Source organism: Siphateles boraxobius, unplaced genomic scaffold (assembly GCF_051911475.1).
Source record: "Siphateles boraxobius isolate OS27281-9 unplaced genomic scaffold, OSU_SipBor_1 19, whole genome shotgun sequence".
NCBI lineage: Eukaryota > Metazoa > Chordata > Actinopteri > Cypriniformes > Leuciscidae > Siphateles > Siphateles boraxobius.
Window position 1 is genome coordinate 33609030 of NW_027508799.1, and position 19772 is coordinate 33628801.

The 19772-nt window shown below is 38.5% G+C and overlaps 2 protein-coding genes across 2 annotated transcripts in view; both read left to right on the forward strand.

Moving 5' to 3' along the window:
* nampt1 (nicotinamide phosphoribosyltransferase 1) overlaps positions 1-5887 on the forward strand; it is a 28321-nt gene extending 22434 nt beyond the window's left edge. Inside the window, exons 10-11 of the mRNA XM_077235151.1 lie at positions 333-467; positions 3850-5887. Coding sequence (XP_077091266.1) covers positions 333-467; positions 3850-3963 — 249 coding nt within the window. The 3' untranslated portion in view covers positions 3964-5887. The remainder of the gene's footprint in view (positions 1-332; positions 468-3849) is intronic.
* Positions 5888-7693: 1806 nt separating this feature from the next.
* On the forward strand, positions 7694-17910 carry sypl1 (synaptophysin-like 1). Its single transcript, XM_077235152.1, has 5 exons — positions 7694-8188; positions 9385-9503; positions 11414-11618; positions 15588-15779; positions 16758-17910. Exons 1-5 carry the CDS (start codon positions 8117-8119, stop codon positions 16887-16889), a joined length of 720 nt encoding a protein of 239 aa, XP_077091267.1. The 5' UTR covers positions 7694-8116; the 3' UTR covers positions 16890-17910.
* Positions 17911-19772: the final 1862 nt, after the last annotated feature.

Sequence of the window (19772 nt, forward strand, 5' to 3'; positions counted from 1 at the left end):
TAGTATTTAGTGACACGAGTGTCGCTGAAATTACATGCTTCATCTTTAATTCATCTACTTATGATGAGCTAAGTGTGCATGTTGTTATTTGGAGACCTAAAAAATTCATTTTGCGGTATGAATGTTAAGTTACTCAATCAATTTACTATTTTTATGAATAGAAAATTAATAATTATCAGAAAATTCCTGAAAATCAACATCCCTATCCATTTTTTACAGAAACAGACACAAAAACTGACCTTGTATTTAGTATGGAAAATGTATGATTTATTTAGTGTGCATAATTCAGAAAATGTAGGATTTATATTTTAATAAGATGTTGTTAATTACAGGTAAACGTCTTCAAAGATCCTGTTGCAGACCCCAACAAAAGGTCAAAGAAGGGTCGGCTTTCTCTTCACAAGACGCCAAGTGGAGATTTTGTCACTCTGGAAGAGGGCAAGGGTGATCTGGAGGAGTATGGAGAGGTACGTTCATTCAGCGTGATTAAAAATGAATCATGGATTTAGCTTGATTATGTTAGACATAGCTGAATCATTATCATGTAGGAATAAGATCTGATGGGTGTTTGAATCTAGATCGTTATCTTTTAACGATTATTTGTGCAGCTCTACCCTAGGAAAAAATAAATATACTAAAATATATTTGAAATACATTTATTTTATGCTAAGTGCACTATAAATACATTTACATATTACGTACTTAATCTAAATACCCTGCAATTGCACTGTTAGTATACTAAATTGGTATACTTAAAGTCTGCTAAATTGGAACAACTAATTTTGTTTTTAATGCACTTTAGTTATCCAGAAATAGTGATGAGGTCCAACTAAAGATATATTTAAGTATACTTGATTGTGCTAAAGTGGAACTATTGCAATGATATTTTAGGTACACTTAAAATATATTGCATTTAAAGACAATACAGTGATCGTACTATCCTTACTAATAGTGATGTTAAAACACATTTTAGGCTTAATATTAAGAAGTGTGCAATAAAGAAATACTCCAAATAAAGTTTAATTATAATTTTTATAGCAGTAAGTCTCAAACAATATGTCAGTAAATATGTTAATGGTGTTTGTAGTATGCTTAGTATGAAATAAAGGTATTTTGGTATAGGTTTTTTTCACTCTGGTACTTATTAGGGGTGTAACGATACATGTATTCGTATTGAACCGTTCGGTATGAGGCTTTCGGTTCGGTAATCGGTACGCATTACAAACGAACGATTTGTTTGACTATTTTTCCTGCCGACCAAAATCCGCGCCCACCACAACATTGCTGAACATCGAATGGCAAACGTAATGAAAGCCGAACCGTGACACCATTGTATCATATCTAACCAAGCCGTGAATTTTGTGAACCGCTACACCCCTACTATTTCTTAAAAGTATTAATCCATTCGCTTAATTACATATCGTCAAGCAGCAGCCTGTTCAGTTTCCTTACAATAACATTAAGTCATTTAGCAGATGCTATTTTATCCAAATCGATTTCCAAATGAGGAATACAGCAAGCAAGTCATGAAAAAGCAAACAAGGCAAGAAGTGCTCAAAATACAAAGTTTCAGACATTGCTTAGAGTAGGGATGCTCATTACGGTTAATTTTCCCGACCGACAACCGCCGCTCGTTATCCGAGTATTAACCGTTAACTGATAAGATTATAATATTGAATTGGCATTAAATAAAAATAAAATTGACGAGTGTCTGTGACCTGTTAAAAATACCCCAAAAAATGTTCACGGGTTTATATTAACGCGCAAACAGCAGCACACAGAACAGATCAACAACAGAACCTGGATTCACATCACATTTTCACTCACCTGCAGCATTTCTGACAGTGACAACAGAGAAAATAAAGATGACTAATGCCTGGCTCACACTACAGGAGTTTTAAAATCCTAACCGATTTTGAAATCTGGTTGCACCACACACTTAAGGAGAATCTTTGCAGATTTTCTTCCCTCAAATCTTAAACATGCTCACACTACAAGATTTGAAAATCGTGGCGCATCACACACTACAAAATGTTAATAAGATTATCATGCCAGATATGATTCCACCATGATCACGTGATCTCACGCAACAGATCGGAAGCGGAAAAGTGGATGTAAACTAAATATCTGTCCTTCAGATCAAGTCATATTTGAAAAATATGACGTGACCAACGAAAGCGAAATCTTTAAAAAAAAAAAATCATCCTTTTAACATTTAAGGATATTTCTAATGAATGGCGTCATCTCTATGAGGTGACGTGTCAGCTTCAGCGTTGCCTTGCCCATGCGCCGGAATGGGCAGCTGAGCCTTATAAAGTGGAGCTCAAAGTTAAAATTAAATGTTAAAATAATTAACAGCTTGTTTCATTACATATATATTAGAATGAATCCGAATTTCTTTGTTAATTCAACGGAAATGTATAACTCACTCAAAGGCAGTCTCTTGCCGCCACCTAGTGGCCTAACTGTGTAACTGGACTGAGTGACAGCCTGTCTATAACACGCAGAGACGAGCAATGACGATACTGGTGAAATATCAGCAGAACGCCTCTCGTTTGGTGAGATTACAGGATCGTAACTAACTGTTATATAACAATGATCTAACAAGCTTGTGTCAGGTTTATGTTCTGTTATACTATGTGGACCCTTATTTTGACACTGTATCTTCTGTTTACTCCTCTTTCTTTTGTTTCGGTTTCATTACTGAACATGTACTAGTCTTAGTGCCTGCTGACAACAGTGTGACACTTTTATTTAGCAATAAATAAATAAATAAAAATAATAAATAAAGATAATACCGCATATCCTTTTTTACAGTCTATGTGCATATCACGCTGATGAGTCACTCAAAATTACCTCATTCCTTCACCACGACAGCCCTACTTGTTTCTTATTGGCTATTGTGACAGGACTGACGTAATCACAATCTTGCTCATCCCGATAAATATCAAACATGTTTGATATGATCTGGGTGAGCCCGATTTGTGTGAGAGCAGATCGGGAGGTGAAAGATTCGATCTGTGAACGCCTCACATTACCAGATAATCTGCGCGCCGAACATCGGAACCGATCGAGGTCCTCGACAAGATATTTTCTCCGATTCTCGGCAGGGGGAAATCGGGCATAGATCGGCCTAAAACTCCTGTAGTGTGAGCCAGGCATAAAAGAAAACACTGAATCCATGTGAAGCTTTGAAAAACCGGCAGTTTGTTTTCAGTCAGACTACATTTTTTCGTAGTTTTACCTCAATCCACACCTTGTCTAGTTTTTATAAATAAATAAAAAGTAACATGTCTACATGATATGGGGTTAGTCCGGAGCGCATTAGAGCCGCGGCAGAAAACAGCCTCTCCGATGGCAACGATGTCCCGGGAATACAGAGATAATGTCTCTAGAGTGGCCAGCTTCGGGAAGCACTTTCATTTGCTCGTGGATGTTTGCTTCGCCAGTGATATTACATTGTACTTGTACTCCTGCTGTATTTTAGTACCACGTAGCATATTTTGCTACTTTCTGTCGAAATGGTCCCACACAGTAGCTACTTCTTTTCGCTTGCTTCATTTTGCTTGCTCAGCGAAATATGTTTGTAGGCACGTGTGATTGCGCGTGTCGACGCGCCCCCGTGAGTTAACAAATATAGGCTATATAGTATTTTTTATAGTATTTATTTAACCATGCAGCAAACTAAAACTACTAAACAAACTAAAAAAAAGGTTAAAAAAAACCTTTTAACTTTTCAACCGTTTAACTGGTAGTATTAATCGGTTAAAATTTTTACTTTCGGTTAACGGTTAAACGGTTAATAAGAGCATCCCTAGCTTAGAGTAATGTCCTTTTGTCCCCTCGCAGGACTTGCTGCACACTGTGTTCAGGAACGGGAAGATTGTAAAGACGTACACCTTCGATGAGGTCAGAGACAATGCCAAGCTGAAGGAGAGCGAAGTGAAGGATCTGCTGCTCTGAGATCCTCCATCAGTCCTCTATCTCTCTCTCTCCACCCATCATCCACATGTGCCCACACAGTTACCCCACCTTCAGTTCAGTGTACAGAGCTGATCTGTGTTTCTGTCTACTGACTCCACTATGCTTCAATGTCTCTTTCTAATGGCGGATGAGAGCAATTGTCATGCTATTTAAATCATGTAACTGTGTATTTGACCAAGCGTGCTATTGATCACACGTCTTTGCAGGAATGGAGACGTATATGTGTGCGTAAACCGCGAGAAGATTTCGCTTTGCTTGACTGTAGGATTGAAAGGTAATCGTTCAGTGTTTGTTGAATGTGAATGTTGTGTGTAGGGTTTTCACTTTATCAAAGGATTAATCTATTCCTTTATGCAAAGGCTGAACTAGAGGGATACGTTCATTCTCTTTTGTTGGCTTTGTGTTCGTCCTTTCTATTTTCATTTCAATGGTGAATCTCGCATGAACATGTTTAGCTATCCCCTAAAATCTAAAGAACTGAATGAGAAATTTTATTTTGCATAAAGGAAATGAAGCTTTCATGTTTAAGCACATTTGACCAAAAATTCTCATTATTCTCAGTGTCCAGATTTTTTCTTTTTACTGTAATTTTCAAAAGTGATTTTCATTAACCATTCTTATTATTAACAGTGAAAATATTAAATGTTGTTACTGTAATGCAGTATTTTTTATATCGCAATATATGGATTTTTTTATTATTTAAATCAGAAGAAATTACAACAATTTCGTTTTACTGTAGTTCTCGATAGTAATTCTCCTTAATCATTCTCATTATTAACACTGAAAATGTTTAATGTTTTTACTGTAATGCAGTATTTTTTTGATATTACAATATTTATTTATTTATTTATTTAAATCAGCATAAATTAAAGGCATCTAAACGGCCCTAAAAGGAGGATTCATTTTCTTTATGCAAAATTTAATTTCTTATTTCTCTCTTTTGATATTTTTGGGGTGAAATATAATCTGAACATGTTTGTGACAGAGATATAATAGACCCTTCACTTTCTACATTTTCCAGATTTTGCCAACATATAAAATCCTCAATCATCATATACAATGTAAACCTGATATATTTAAGGCTACAAAAACATCTTTTTTTAAATATTCACTACAGCTTTATTTGAAAATACAGCAGGAATCATTTTAGAAGAGCTTGGTTTTACTGTTTTGTATACTTAATGTTTCAAACTCCAGAATCATTATTTTTTATGACGGACGTAAATACCGCCAGAGTTACCGTAGTAAATATCCATAGTCAGAATAATGTGGCCAAACTGCCTCCTCTCTTTTATATATCGGCGTGCGTTTTTATTTTGAGAGAGCTGGCTTCTAATTAGTGCAAATAGAGATCTGTTCTTATTTTTGTCTAATGCCCATTTTGTAACAACAGAAAATTCACTGATTTGTTACGATCTGTAGAAGACTGATGTTCAGTTAGTCTCTGGCACGTGTGTGTGTGTGTGTGTGTGTGTGTGTGTGTGTGTGTGTGTGTGTGTGTGTGTGTGTGTGTGTGTGTGTGTACACATGTTGGATTGTACACTTGGTTGACAAGACTTGCTAATTATAATTTCATTGATGTTTTTATGTATATGTTGGGTCTGCCGTTTTGTTTCAACCTCTTCAGATATTTTAAACTAACATGACTGATGCCGTTTTGACTGCATATTGAAAAAACTAGTCAATCCCTTTTTGCTGAAATGTCATTATTTCTTTTCCTTTTTTATGGAATAGTGAACCAGATGAAACCATTCCCTTTTATAGCTGCTGTAAGGACAGTAAAGTGTTTCTCGATGCACTAACCTTCAATATAGTAATTAAATCACTCATTTTGATCACAAGTTTAAAACTGTGTTAAGGAACATTAGTGTGAAAGTTTAAATAAAAAGCAATATCATACCAATTCTGGTTTGACTTGTATTTTTCATTTGATTTAGAAAATGTATTTACTGGTCATATTTGGTAGCAGCCAATCATTGCACAAAAGATATAGTGCCAAATTTTCTATATAACAACATCCTTTTGTTATTTTCATGTAAATAATCTATAATAAATATAAATATTTTAAAGAAATATTAAAGTATCACAAATGTTATGCATACGTGTAATAAATATAAGTTTTAACAATATTTATATAGTACTTGTTTTCTTATGATCCTGATACCGAACTGAAAGAACTCCAGCCATAGAAGTACCCATAGAAATCACATTCGAATAGGGACAGGGTCGACGCGTCCGCCATCTTGGAACGGTCAACATTTCAGGTGCTGTGGTCACTCAGTAAATGTTATAAAATTGCAAATTTGCGCAGCCTCTGGTTGTGAAACTGCCGAGATTTGAATCCCCGAAGAAAAATGTGATAACCGTCCTCAGGTGAGGGTGTGTTGGTTTTTTTTTATTTTATATGTATTAACTTAAAGGGTTAGTTCACCCAAAAATGAAAATGATGTCATTAATGACTCACCGTCATGTCGCTCCAAGCCCGTAAGACCTCCGTTCATCTTCAGAACACAGTTTAAGATATTTTAGATTTAGTCCGAGAGCTTTCTGTCCCTCCATTGAAAATGTATGAACGTATACTGTCCTTGTCCAGAAAGGCAATAAAGACATCATCAAAGTAGTCCATGTGACATCACTGGGTTAGTTAGAATGTTTTGAAGCATCGGAAATACATTTTGGTCCAAAAATAACAAAAACTACGACTTTATTCAGCATTGTATTGTCTTCCGGTTCTGTTGTCAATCCGCGTTCATGAGTCCGCTGACGTAAGACGAGCTGACGTGTGTCTGGTGCGCCCGAGCTTCGTTTACAGTCTGAGGGGGACGCACGCTGGAAACAAAACAATCTTTGCAAACATGTCTAAGGATTTCCACACAGAGGAGGACTTGCATTTTTTTGCCCAGCCATATTTATTTGAACCCGAATACACGGACGCACCAGATACACGTCAGCAGCGTCTTACGTCATCAGCGTCACTGCGGACTCGTGAACGCAGATCCCCAACAGAACCGGAATGACAATACAATGCTGAATAAACTCATAGTTTTGGTTATTTTTGGACCAAAATGTATTTCTGATGCTTCAAAACATTCTAACTAACCCACTGATGTCACATGGACTACTTTGATGATGTCTTTATTTCCTTTCTGGACAAGGACAGTATACCGTTCATACATTTTCAATGGAGGGACAGAAAGCTCTCGGACTAAATCTAAAATATCTTAAACTGTGTTCTGAAGATGAACGGAGGTCTTACGGGCTTGGAGCGACATGAGGGTGAGTCATTAATGACATCGTTTTCATTTTTGGGTGAACTAACCCTTTAATATTACAGTTTTTTTTTTAAACTATGGTAGCATTTTAATTTTGTGTCTGATAACGTCTTTTTCTTGTTATATTGTGCTAGTTAAGAACTTCTAATTTTTGGCAGCATGTACAGCATGTAACATTCGTTGGTAAATCATAATTACGGAAAGTCATTACTGCCGCAATACATATATCATCTGCAAAGCTCATATGGTCACGGCTTTGACCGTTCCAATATGGCGGACGGCTTACATATAGCGGACCATATAAACAGCCGCTAATGGGGCATCTATCTGTCTGTCTATATGGCTCCACATACAGACCTCCACAATTCGCACCCTGAAGAAAGTCATGCAAATGACAAGTTTAACTTATGGGTGAACTGTTCCTTTAAGAGACTTGAGAGTTTATAACGGAGCACAGGAATGTCGAGAATCCATCTCTAGCTTCTCAAAGAATCATATGACTGAAATATTGTTCGCTGGGCTGTTTAACACACGCATCAAAAAAAGCGAGAGAATAATTTATATATTTTACCTCGTGATGACGTGCATTGGATACACACGTCAGATACATATAAATCAAATCTATTACTAAATGCCTTGTATTGTCTGCTAAAAATCAAAACGCTCTACACGAATTAATCTGTTTCTCTTAATTCATCTGGATTTACCCTCGTTTCCTCGCGGAGGAGGAGCAGCATCATTTACCACAGAACCACGTCACTCTGTCAAACTTAGTTTTTTTTTTTAATGAAAACTTGAGCCAGCAAAGATTCAAGCTCCTTCTTTTTCTTCCTGGAGGATATCTGGGTCGCTGGAAAAAGATGCAGACTGGATTCAGATTAAATTTGAGCCCCGTTAGAGAGCCTCTGGGTTTTGTTAAAGTCGTGGAGTGGGTAAGTAAGACATCGTTTTCATGCTTTAACTCACACGAAGAGGAAAGGCCTGGCAGAAAGCGCGTTTACTCGAATGCATTCTTCCATGCAAATTATCTACATTATAACAAGCTTTAATATTTAGCACAGCTACTTTGCTTATACTAGTAGATTTAGTACTTAAACATGTTACGTATAACTTTTTCCACACGAATTATTTAGTGAGCAATACCCATGTGGGATGCATTATAGCCTATTTTAAATCTGGGATTTGTTCCTCCTTGAAACCTGAAAAGACAAGGCAAGTTTATTTATATAGCACATTTCATACACTATTATTCAAATTCAAAGTGCTTTACACAGAAAGGAATTAAAATAATCACTAAATAAAAGCAAGGGAAATTATGAAACATATATGCACTGATCATCTGGCAAAACAGTGTATCATATTTTTCCTAGCTGCTTGTTTTACTGTGAGACCTTCCCATGTTGGAAATGAAGTGGGATAGTAACCTATGGATTATGTTTTGTGTAGCATGCTCAAGTGCTTACTAAGAAATGATATTAAAAAAAAAGTGTATGCATATTTTAGTATGCTTATAATATTAAATGCACAGTTATATGTAGCTAATTCAAAATAGAAGCATTTGCACTTTTCTTGGGACTCCATTGCATGTTTTTCCCCCCATAAAATGCACATTCCCAACACCAGCGACTCAGCACGTCTTGAGTTTTCTTTAGCCACCTACTTACATGAAGTTCCTCCCTTCTTTATTTCCTCAAAGGAATTTGATATTGGCAGTGCAAACGCAGTTACTGACTCAGCTGTTGCCGTCTACAAAGCTCAAATCTGAAAGAGGGACTTGATGTGAACCTTTTCTCCACTTTTGTTGGGATTGCATCTTGAGAATGAGCTGGCAAACAGGATGTTTCATGCAGAGAAAACAAACATCTGGTGTTGGAAAATGAGCTTGACTTTGGCCAGGCCACGAACAGCAGGTCTTCATTTAGCTAAGCAAGGGTTAAACACAAACCGGCAGGGAATCAAAGGTTAAAACTGAGCACAAGATCAGATTAGGATGTCAGATGATGCATGGGCGCAGAAGAGAGGTTATTTCATAGCAAACCTTTACAGTGCATCCTTAGGTTTGTGCATTTATGAAACTGAAGATGTTTGCATGGCGTTTAGACTCATCTAATGTTGTGGTTTTCTGCAGCTCACTGCTGTTCTTGCGTTCGGGACCTGTGGAGGATATACTGGCAGAAACCAGCTCTCCATCTTCTGTGCCGGAGGAGACAATGAAACACTCAGTGTCACCTTCACATACCCGTTCAGGTTTGGCCCGAATAATGGAAACTCTCCCCACGGTTGTTAGGCTACTAGTGACTACATTACTACATACTACTAGGCTATTAGAACCTTTTTGATCATTTAAGTAAAGAGTAAATAATTGTTGTCTTAGTAACTAACGGAAGCTAAAACTGAAATGGCAATAAAGTGCCAAATCAATTAATCGCGATTAATCGCATCTAACTAACATAAAAGTTTGTAAATGTATATGTGCCTGTGTGTAACTTCTATGTTAGATGCAATTAATCAATTAACTATATATAAATGTCGGAAATTCATTTAAATTTTGGTTAAATTTGTAATAATTGTGTCATTTTTATTAGATTATATATAATGTAATAAAAATGACACAATTATTACAAATTTAACTAAACTTTAAATTAAGTTTCAACATTGGTGTGAAAAATATAAACAAATTTCAGGGTTATTATTTTATTACTATTACAATATTTTTGATAATCGAAATAAGGTAAAATAAAATACAAATATTAAATTATTATTAAGATTAAATAATTTTTGTGTTCGTAACTAATGGAAACTAAAACTGAAATGGCAATAAAGTGTCAAATCAATTAATCGCCTCTAACATAAAAGTTTGTATATGTATGTGTGTGTGTGTGCATACACAAACTTCTATGTTAGATGCGATTAATCGCAATTAATCAATTATATATAACCTAACAAAAATTATACAATTATTAAAAATTTTACTAAAATTTAAATGATGTTTCGACATTGGCGTGACTAATATAAACTCATTTCAGGGTTATTATTTTATTAATATTACAATATTTTTGATAATCGAAATAAGTAGCCGTGATGCCGGCCCGAATTTAGCCCCGCCCACAACATCTGAGGATGGGAAGAATCTGAATAAGGTCAAATAAAATACAAATATTAAATGAAAAAAAAAAAAACTTAAACTATATGAAAATTAGAAATTTTGCCTTGGCAACTAATTATAACTAAAATAAACAAACCTAAATAGAAATATTTAAAAATTATTTCTTATTAATAATAATAATATAAATGACAGAAACACATACCAAGAATTTAACTAATTTTAACTATTTAACTAATTTAACTAATATCTTTAAATGGTTATTATTATTCACTAAAACAATTTTTAAAAATTGTTAGTTAAAATGAAATAAATAATATAATGTAAAAAAATAAATGGAAAATGGGAATGTTATCTTGGCAACTAACTAAAACTAAACTAAAACTGAAATAAAAAATAAACCTAAATAGTCATTAAAAAAAAAACTAATAAAAATGACATTTACTAAATTACTACAATTTCAGCAAATTAAGTTCCGGCGATGAAACACTAATGCAGGTTTGGCTCGACTTTTATATAAACTCTTTCCCTGGTATTACTATTATTAACTAAAACTATTAAAAATATTTTTGTGAATTTAAATCAAGCTAAAATAAAATACAAATATTAAATGAAAAAAAAAAACTTTAATTAAACAAAAACTTAACCTAAATAGTAATACTAAAAAACCCAAACACTAATAAAAATGACAAAAACACAATTAAAATGGTAACACTTTACAATAAGGTTCATTAGTTAACATTAGTTTATATATTAACTCACATGAACTAACCATGAGCAGTACATTCGTTACTGTATTTGTTAATCTTTGTAGTTAATAGTTCATTGTTAGTTCATTAACTAATGTTAACAAGATTTGAATAAAGTATTAGTAAATGTTGAAACTATCATTAGCAAAGATTAATAAATGCTGTGTATTTGTAGTTCATTATTAGTTCATGCTAACTAATATAGTCAACCAATAAACCCTTATTGTAAAGTGTTACCGTTAAAATGAAACTATAATCAGTTCTCTGCGCACATCTCGCTGTGTTGTCTGTGTCCACCGGTGAAGGCTGAGCCAGGAGCGTCTGCTGGAGAACAACACCACTGTCTGCAACCGCACCGTTGCTGAGACTCATCTGCTGGGAGACTCCTCGTCCTCGGTGGAGTTCTTCGTGGCCGTGGCCGTCTTGGCGTTCCTCTACTCTATGGCGGCTCTGCTGGTGTATCTGGGATACATGCATGTGTACCGAGACTCGGACTTCGGCCCTATGTGTGTGAGTAGTAGAGCTTGAAGTCACAGTACAGTCAAGTTATATAGCGCTTTTAACAATATGGACCGTTTCAAAGCAGCTTCACAGAGATAATAGGAAATTAAAGTAAGAGAGATTGTTTTGGGTTTACAGCAGCGCTAGAATAAAGTTAGTTTTGATTGATTCACTTCACTTCTTAATTTTGGGCCCCTTACACAACACTGTTTTAACAGTGCACAACATGTATTTTTAGTAACACTTTACAATAAGGTTCCAATAGTTAATGTATTAAAGTTGCAGTAGGGAGTTTTGAGAAAATGTTGACTTAGCCTGAAAATTTGAACAAGCACAACTTACAGGTCCCTCCACAGCTCCTCCTCCACAGCTCCTCCCTCCACAGCTCCTCCCTCCACAGCCCTCCCTCCACAGCTCCTCCTCCACAGCTCTTCCCTCCACAGCTCCTCCCTCCACAGCTCCTCCCCCACAGCTCCTCCCTCCACAGCCCTCCCTCCACAGCTCCTCCCCCACAGCTCCTCCTCCACAGCTCTTCCCTCCACAGCTCCTCCCTCCACAGCTCCTCCCCCACAGCTCCTCCCTCCACAGCTCCTCCCCCACAGCTCCTCCCCCACAGCTCCTCCCTCCACAGCTCCTCCCTCCACAGCTCCTCCCTCCACAGCTCCTCCCCCACAGCTCCTCCCTCCACAGCTCCTCCCTCCACAGCTCCTCCCTCCACAGCTCCTCCCTCCACAGCTCCTCCCTCCACAGCTCCTCCTCCACAGCTCCTCCCTCCACAGCTCCTCCCTCCACAGCTCCTCCCCCACAGCTCCTCCCTCCACAGCTCCTCCCCCACAGCTCCTCCCTCCACAGCTCCTCCCCCACAGCTCCTCCCTCCACAGCTCCTCCCTCCACAGCTCCTCCCTCCACAGCTCCTCCTCCACAGCTCCTCCCTCCACAGCTCCTCCCCCACAGCTCCTCCCTCCACAGCTCCTCCCTCCACAGCTCCTCCCCCACATCTCCTCCCCCACAGCTCCTCCCCCACAGCTCCTCCCCCACAGCTCCTCCCCCACAGCTCCTCCCTCCACAGCTCCTCCCTCCACAGCCCTCCCTCCACAGCTCCTCCCCCACAGCTCCTCCCTCCACAGCTCCTCCCTCCACAGCTCCTCCCCCACAGCTCCTCCCTCCACAGCTCCTCCCTCCACAGCTCCTCCCTCCACAGCTCCTCCCCCACAGCCCCTCCCCCACAGCTCCTCCCCCACAGCTCCTCCCTCCACAGCTCCTCCCCCACAGCTCCTCCCTCCACAGCTCCTCCCTCCACAGCCCTCCCCCCACAGCCCTCCCCCCACAGCTCCTCCCCCCACAGCTCCTCCCCCCACAGCTCCTCCCCCACAGCTCCTCCCTCCACAGCTCCTCCCCACAGCTCCTCCCTCCACAGCTCCTCCCTCCACAGCCCTCCCTCCACAGCTCCTCCCCCACAGCTCCTCCCTCCACAGCTCCTCCCTCCACAGCTCCTCCCTCCACAGCTCCTCCCCCACAGCTCCTCCCTCCACAGCCCTCCCCCCACAGCCCTCCCCCCACAGCTCCTCCCCCCACAGCTCCTCCCTCCACAGCTCCTCCCTCCACAGCTCCTCCCCCCACAGCTCCTCCCTCCACAGCTCCTCCCTCCACAGCTCCTCCCCCACAGCTCCTCCCTCCACAGCTCCTCCCTCCACAGCTCCTCCCCCACAGCTCCTCCCTCCACAGCCCTCCCTCCACAGCTCCTCCCCCACAGCTCCTCCCTCCACAGCTCCTCCCTCCACAGCTCCTCCCTCCAGAGCTCCTCCCCCACAGCTCCTCCCTCCACAGCTCCTCCCCCACAGCTCCTCCCCCACAGCTCCTCCCTCCACAGCTCCTCCCCCACAGCTCCTCCCTCCACAGCTCCTCCCCCACAGCTCCTCCCTCCACAGCTCCTCCCCCACAGCTCCTCCCTCCACAGCTCCTCCCTCCACAACTCCTCCCCCACAGCTCCTCCCCCACAGCTCCTCCCTCCACAGCTCCTCCCCCACAGCTCCTCCCTCCACAGCTCCTCCCCCACAGCTCCTCCCTTCACAGCTTCTCCCCCCACAGCTCCTCCCCCACAGCTCCTCCCTCCACAGCTCCTCCCTCCACAGCGGAGCCTGCCTTGAACGCGCAGGCTAGTAAGCAGGACCACCGATGACGGCGGATTATAAACAGTTATGGAACATTCACTAATAGGGACGAAACATCAACAATATGCTTTACACTGACTATGGGCTGCTCATACTTTGTCTACAAACTTGGTCCTCAAATCATTATGTATTTTGCAATACATGTAACTTTATAACGTTGCACTCTTTCTATAAGTTATAAATAGCTAGTAAGATAACGTTAAAGGATTAGTTCACTTTTAAAAAAAACTTTTGCTGATAATTTACTCACCACCATGTCATCCAAGATGTCCATGTCTTTCTTTCTTCAGTCGAAAAGAAATTAATTTTGATGAAAACATTCCAGGCTTTTTCTCCATATAATGGACTTCAATAGGACACAAACGTTTCGAGGACCAAATGACAGTTTCAGTGCAGCTTCAAAGGGCTTTAAACGATACCAGACGATGAATAAGGGTCTTATCTAGCGAAACGATCGGTCATTTCAAAAATAAATACAAAACTTTAAGTTTTATAAGCACAAATGCTCCCCTTGCTCTGTTCTGTGATGCACGTTCGTGATCCTGTTCGAACTCGTTCATCCAAATGAACGAATCTTTGTTCGAGTCATTTCGTTCGTTGAATGAACAAAATGACTCGAAAAAAGATTTGTTCATTTGGATGAACGAGTTCGAACAGGAGAGTCAAGAACACGGTACGCGCTCGCGCTGTGCAAGAGAGGGGTGATCAGCGCGTACACGAGCGTGATTGACACTGCTAAGACATTCCTCCTGGCTCTGACCGGGAGCGGTGTATTTCTGCAAATAGCAGTAGGACCACAGGGAGGAGCCAGAGGAGCTTGATTTTTTTCACAGATTATCTGTCTCATATTCTCCTTTCAGGACACAATGACAGTTTTAATATTTGTTTACAAAAGTGACCTACTGGAGCTTTAACTAACACGAACTAACCACGAGCAAGACATTTGTTACAATATTTATCTTTGTTAATGTTAGTTAATAAAAATGCAGTCGTTGTTCATGCTAGTTCACAGTGCATTAGCTAATGTTAACAAATGCAACCTTTGATTTTAGTAACGTATTAGTAAAAGTTGAAATTAAAATCAACTAAGATTAATAAATGCTGAAGTAGTATTGTTCACGTTAAAGGGACTATGTGTAGTTTTTTAGGTATTTTATTATCTAAAATCAATATTTGTATTCATAAATATGTCCTCAATGGTGTACAAATACCTCTGCCAATTATCTGACTTACCCTCATAAACAAAGAATTTATTATCTTTATATACATGTGACGGGTAGGTCCACGGAGTCTTCCATGTCGTTCCGCCATCTTGAAAAACTATAATAGCAGAGAGGGTCAAAAAGTACTAGGCAAACGCGTTTCCACAACGTATTTTCGTTCAGAGCCAGCGCCACGTGACTGAAAGCAGCAGAAACGGAGGAGAGAGCAGTGAGAGACGCATTGCACTGTTATTATTCATACTGTAACATTCGTTTGTTCGTTGTGTCAAGTTGCAGTTTGACAAACCTGTTCACCCGAAGTAAAACTCGACAAAGTGCTATTAGAAGACACTGTCATAGCTTTTTGGTGCATAACAGCTACCGTAGATGCAACACGCATTTGAACAAGCGAGGCGCTGGAGAGCACAATTCGTTTGAATGTAAAATACAATTTCACCGCTAGATGGGAGAAATTCCTACACAATGTCCATTTAACTAAGGTAGTTAACTATTAAACATTATTGTAAAGTGTTACCATATTTTTTTATATCCCTGATTTATGCAGGGATAGTTTTAGATAATATTTCCTTGTGTTTGTCTGCTAGGATTTTGTGTTGACATCTGCGTTTGCGTTCCTGTGGCTGGTGTGCTCGTCGGCGTGGGCTCGAGGCCTGCAGACGGTGAAGGACGCCACCGGCACGGCTGGCATGGACTCGACTCTGGCGCTCTGTAGGGACGCGGGCGTCAGATGTGAAGTCACTGAGTTTGCCAGCATGCGCTTGCTCAATATATCTGTGGTAAGACACAAAACACACCGAAAAATCAGCAATACGTCTTACGTTTTAAAACCACACCCACTTTCACTAAACATTGGCTAGAATTATGATTGACATGTTCTTCTCTATTGTGCCGTATATCCGAGTGAAACGGAAACAAGAACAAATGTGGGCGGGGCTTGATTCTGTCTGTGGGGAATTGATTGGATGGTTGTGGTTTGCTATTGGCTGATCTCATGTGAGTGACAGGTTTAGCCCCGCCCTCGTCATCAGAGAAGAGATGATGTCACTGCAAGAGGAGGGGGAGTTATTCTGATTCAAGATTATCAATTAAAAAAAATAAATGATGTGCTTGGATATATAATTTATTATAAATGTTGCAATATTCCATAAAAAAATTTGAATGGTCAGTTTTGATTTCATGGTGACTTTAAGATGCAATTTTGGGTAAACCCTATTTGCCCTAATATTAACACTATAGCATTTAAATGAGTTTTCAAAAGAGGGGAAAATTACATTCATCAAAAGAGAGAAAGATGTCAAATTATCTGTCACTCCCTCAGTATTAACTAGTTTTCTGTCATTTGAAGGCAAAGTAAGAGTAGTGTTATAAATGTACATTAATAAAAAAAAAAACTGATGTTAATAACTGGAAATGCGTCGTCACGGTCTGTGAAATGTGTCCGTCTTTAAGTGTCTATGCTAAGTTTACATCTACTTCTCATTACAAATCTTTGCTATAATCATATTAAATATTAATAATAAACCAATTTGATTATTGTTAATATTGTTAAATTAAATTATTAATAATAATCATATTAAATATGAATATTAAATCAAATTTTCAATGCATTTAACTTCCGTAATGTTGCATATGCCAGAATATTAATGTAGCATGGGACTTTATTGATTGGGATTCATTGCAATTAATTGTGCATATTAAAGCATGCTTTTTAAGTATGCATGTTGTAAACGACTAACAGCAGACTTCATGTTCAGGTGTTTGGGTACTTGAATCTTCTCATATGGGTTGGGAACGCCTGGTTTGTGTATAAGGAGACGCGCTGGCACTCTCAGAAGGTCAACGCTCAACAAGCTGCGGGACGGGGTCCGGCTACAGCACACATCTAAACCACAACACCCATTATGAAGAATACAGTTACACTTTGTTTGGTAACACTTTATTTTACAGTGTCCTTGTTACATATGTCACATGCACTTACCGTAGTAATAACAGTAAATTATGCATAATTACATGCAACTAAACCAAATCCAAATCCTACCCTAACCCTAAAGCACATATAATTAATATTTCTCGGTACTTAAATATATAATTACACTGTAACAATGACACCATAAAATAAAGTGTAACCCTGTTACAGTGTAATTATACATTTGAGTACTGAGTAATAATAATTAACTACATGTACTTACTATAGGGTTTGGTTTAGGGTTAGTTGCATGTAATTATGCATAATTTATAGTTGTTACTATAGTAAATGCATGTAACGTGTGTAACAAGGACACATTAAAAAATGTGTAACCAAAAAAAAACAACAGTTTATGCTTGCAATTTGTAAGAACGCGTCATGTTAAATTGCATATTGTATTCATGTGATTTTCCTCTCTTCTTCTTTTATGTTTTATATCTTTCACCTTTTGATTTCTTGTGTACTTGAAGAACGTGTCGTTTTTAAAATGTCTTATCCTTTGTTTGACCTTTTATATATAGTAAGATTCGGTCAGAATGCTTTTTTGAACTTTTAATGGAAATGCAATGTCTGGAATGCACTATGACATTTTACTTTTACAACGTTTCGCTGTCTCTTCAACCTTTGCATACATGTTCAAGTGTTAAGGCCCGTTCACACCAATTGTATAATCTAATAATAATGTATCTTTATCATCATCAGTCCTTGGTGTGTGAACAGGTCTTTACACAGCGCCATTCCTGTGTATATTGCATTTGAAAATTGTAGTTTCATCCTTATTCATGTTTATATTGTTATCTATGCATTTTATGCAGTATTAAGCATTTCTAATGGAGCTGAAGTTCCTTCCTAAAGGCTTTTCTTTGTTTTACTTCCATTCTTGTTCATGCTTTTGTTTCTTTTTCTTTCTTTTTTTTGATGAATAAAATTGACTACGTGTTCTTGGTAGTGTTTGAATACCAATCTAAGCAGGCCTGATATCTCTTGTTTTGTGCTTCTGGGGAGAAAGGGTGATTTCTTACCCAAATAAATCTGGGTTTACTTCTGGTATAATAGCGCTTTTGTTTGCTTGCTCATCCTGTGACTTCTCTGATCACCATTTGTCAGAAGAACAAGCAAAACATTATCCGGAGCGAATGCCTCAATGTGTTCGTTTGCAGTGGTGAGGTCAGAGTCTGGATGTTTTCGAGTGTCAAAAGAGATTTTAATGTCCTTCAGGTGTTCTGACCCCTGACTGTCCGAGTCTGGCGCATTTATCTCACATATGTTATTCATATCTCAGTGAAATAAGTTTTTGTTTTGTGCTGTGGTTGTGCATTTAGTACAGGATGGGCTGATTTAGTTCAGTACTTAAAATAATAAAAATAACCATAACTGTACTATTTTCTCCTGAGACCCAGATTTTTTTTTTCAAACTTCGAACTTAGTTTTTTCCCCCATGTCATCACATTGTTTAGAGCAAAAGAAAAAAATGGTAACAAAAAAAAAAAAAATTTCATTTGTTATGCTATGTCCTCTGTTGTGAACACCAGGTCTCAGTTGTTTAAAAAAATTAAATTACATGAAATTATATGTATAGGCAAAAACAATGGGATTTTTTTTATTAATTCACCAATAAATATTTGGGTTTCAGATTTTTTTTTTTTAACCAAAATTTGTATAAAGATGATTCTCAACTAAAAGATATAACAGAATGAATTGATACACCATTTTACTCTATGCAATATGTGGGTAAAAAGGCCATAAATTAATATTCCCATTCAATGCAATGCATCTATACACTGTATCTAATTTGCATATTAATGTGTTCTTGGAGCAACATTTAATGAAGAAAGAAGTGTGATTATTGGAGTAATAATTGGCAACATTTTAATAATAATATCTAATATTTCATAGGAATATTGATGTATAATTTATTTCCATATTCACTTATGTCTCCCAAAATGCCTGATAAACATGATGTAAGTCCTCTACAGTGGACATCAGTGCTAAATTAAAGGAAATCAATGCCCTATTCTGTAACAGAAATTCATATTTAGGGGTTCAAGCACGTCAGTGCTGAAACCCTATTGTAATTCTAAGGATTTGTAAAACGCATCGTGCAGACCAAACCGTAAGGGCTGGAGACTTGAAACCTGGCCAGATGGTAGGCCTCAATTTGGGGAGAACCTATCAGAGTATGACCCCGATTGGGTCATAGGTGGTGCTACAACTGTTAAAAAGCTTTTAAAACCATGTATGTCCTATATGGTAAATTGCCTGTATTGGCTGTAAATGGTCTTTTCCATCTATTATGTCAGTGGTTAAATGCTTGCTAAATAAAACTTAATGTCTTTAATGCTTATGTGTTTAAAGGCCTTAAATGCTTGAACCCCGATAAATGCTGCTTGCAGCTTTAATTTGATTTGAAACGTTTTCCTGAGATGTTGGTTTATGAAATACAACTTGAAAAATAGTCCGTTTTAAATTATAATTTCCATAAGAGTGCTACATTTGATCACTAAATTAATTCAGACACTTTTAAAGACCAAGGAGAAGTTGTTTTCTATTGCGAAACCTCCAAACATTTGGTATCTCCGAAAAGCCCTGAATGTGCTCCTTACAGGACACCCGGATTGTGACATGTGACATGTATGCAGTCAGAGAAATTCACTAAAATATATTTCCACTACAGTGGGCAAAAGTCTATACCTGGGCCCCAGGAGGATAAATGTGTTGATGTACTGTACACGCTCAACCTTTCACCTTTCCGAGCCGAACGCGCCCGAACACTGGCCGAACGCTGACGAACGTGACGTCATGT

What these genes read in the sequence shown, in the direction of transcription:
- sypl1 (XM_077235152.1), top strand. Translation starts at nt 8,117, where the DNA reads ATGCAGACTGGATTCAGATTAAATTTGAGCCCCGTTAGAGAGCCTCTG. An exon ending in TTGTTAAAGTCGTGGAGTGG is followed by an intron (nt 8,189 to 9,384) that starts GTAAGTAAGACA and finishes GGTTTTCTGCAG; the next exon opens with CTCACTGCTGTTCTTGCGTT. An exon ending in CGGACTTCGGCCCTATGTGT is followed by an intron (nt 11,619 to 15,587) that starts GTGAGTAGTAGA and finishes TTTGTCTGCTAG; the next exon opens with GATTTTGTGTTGACATCTGC.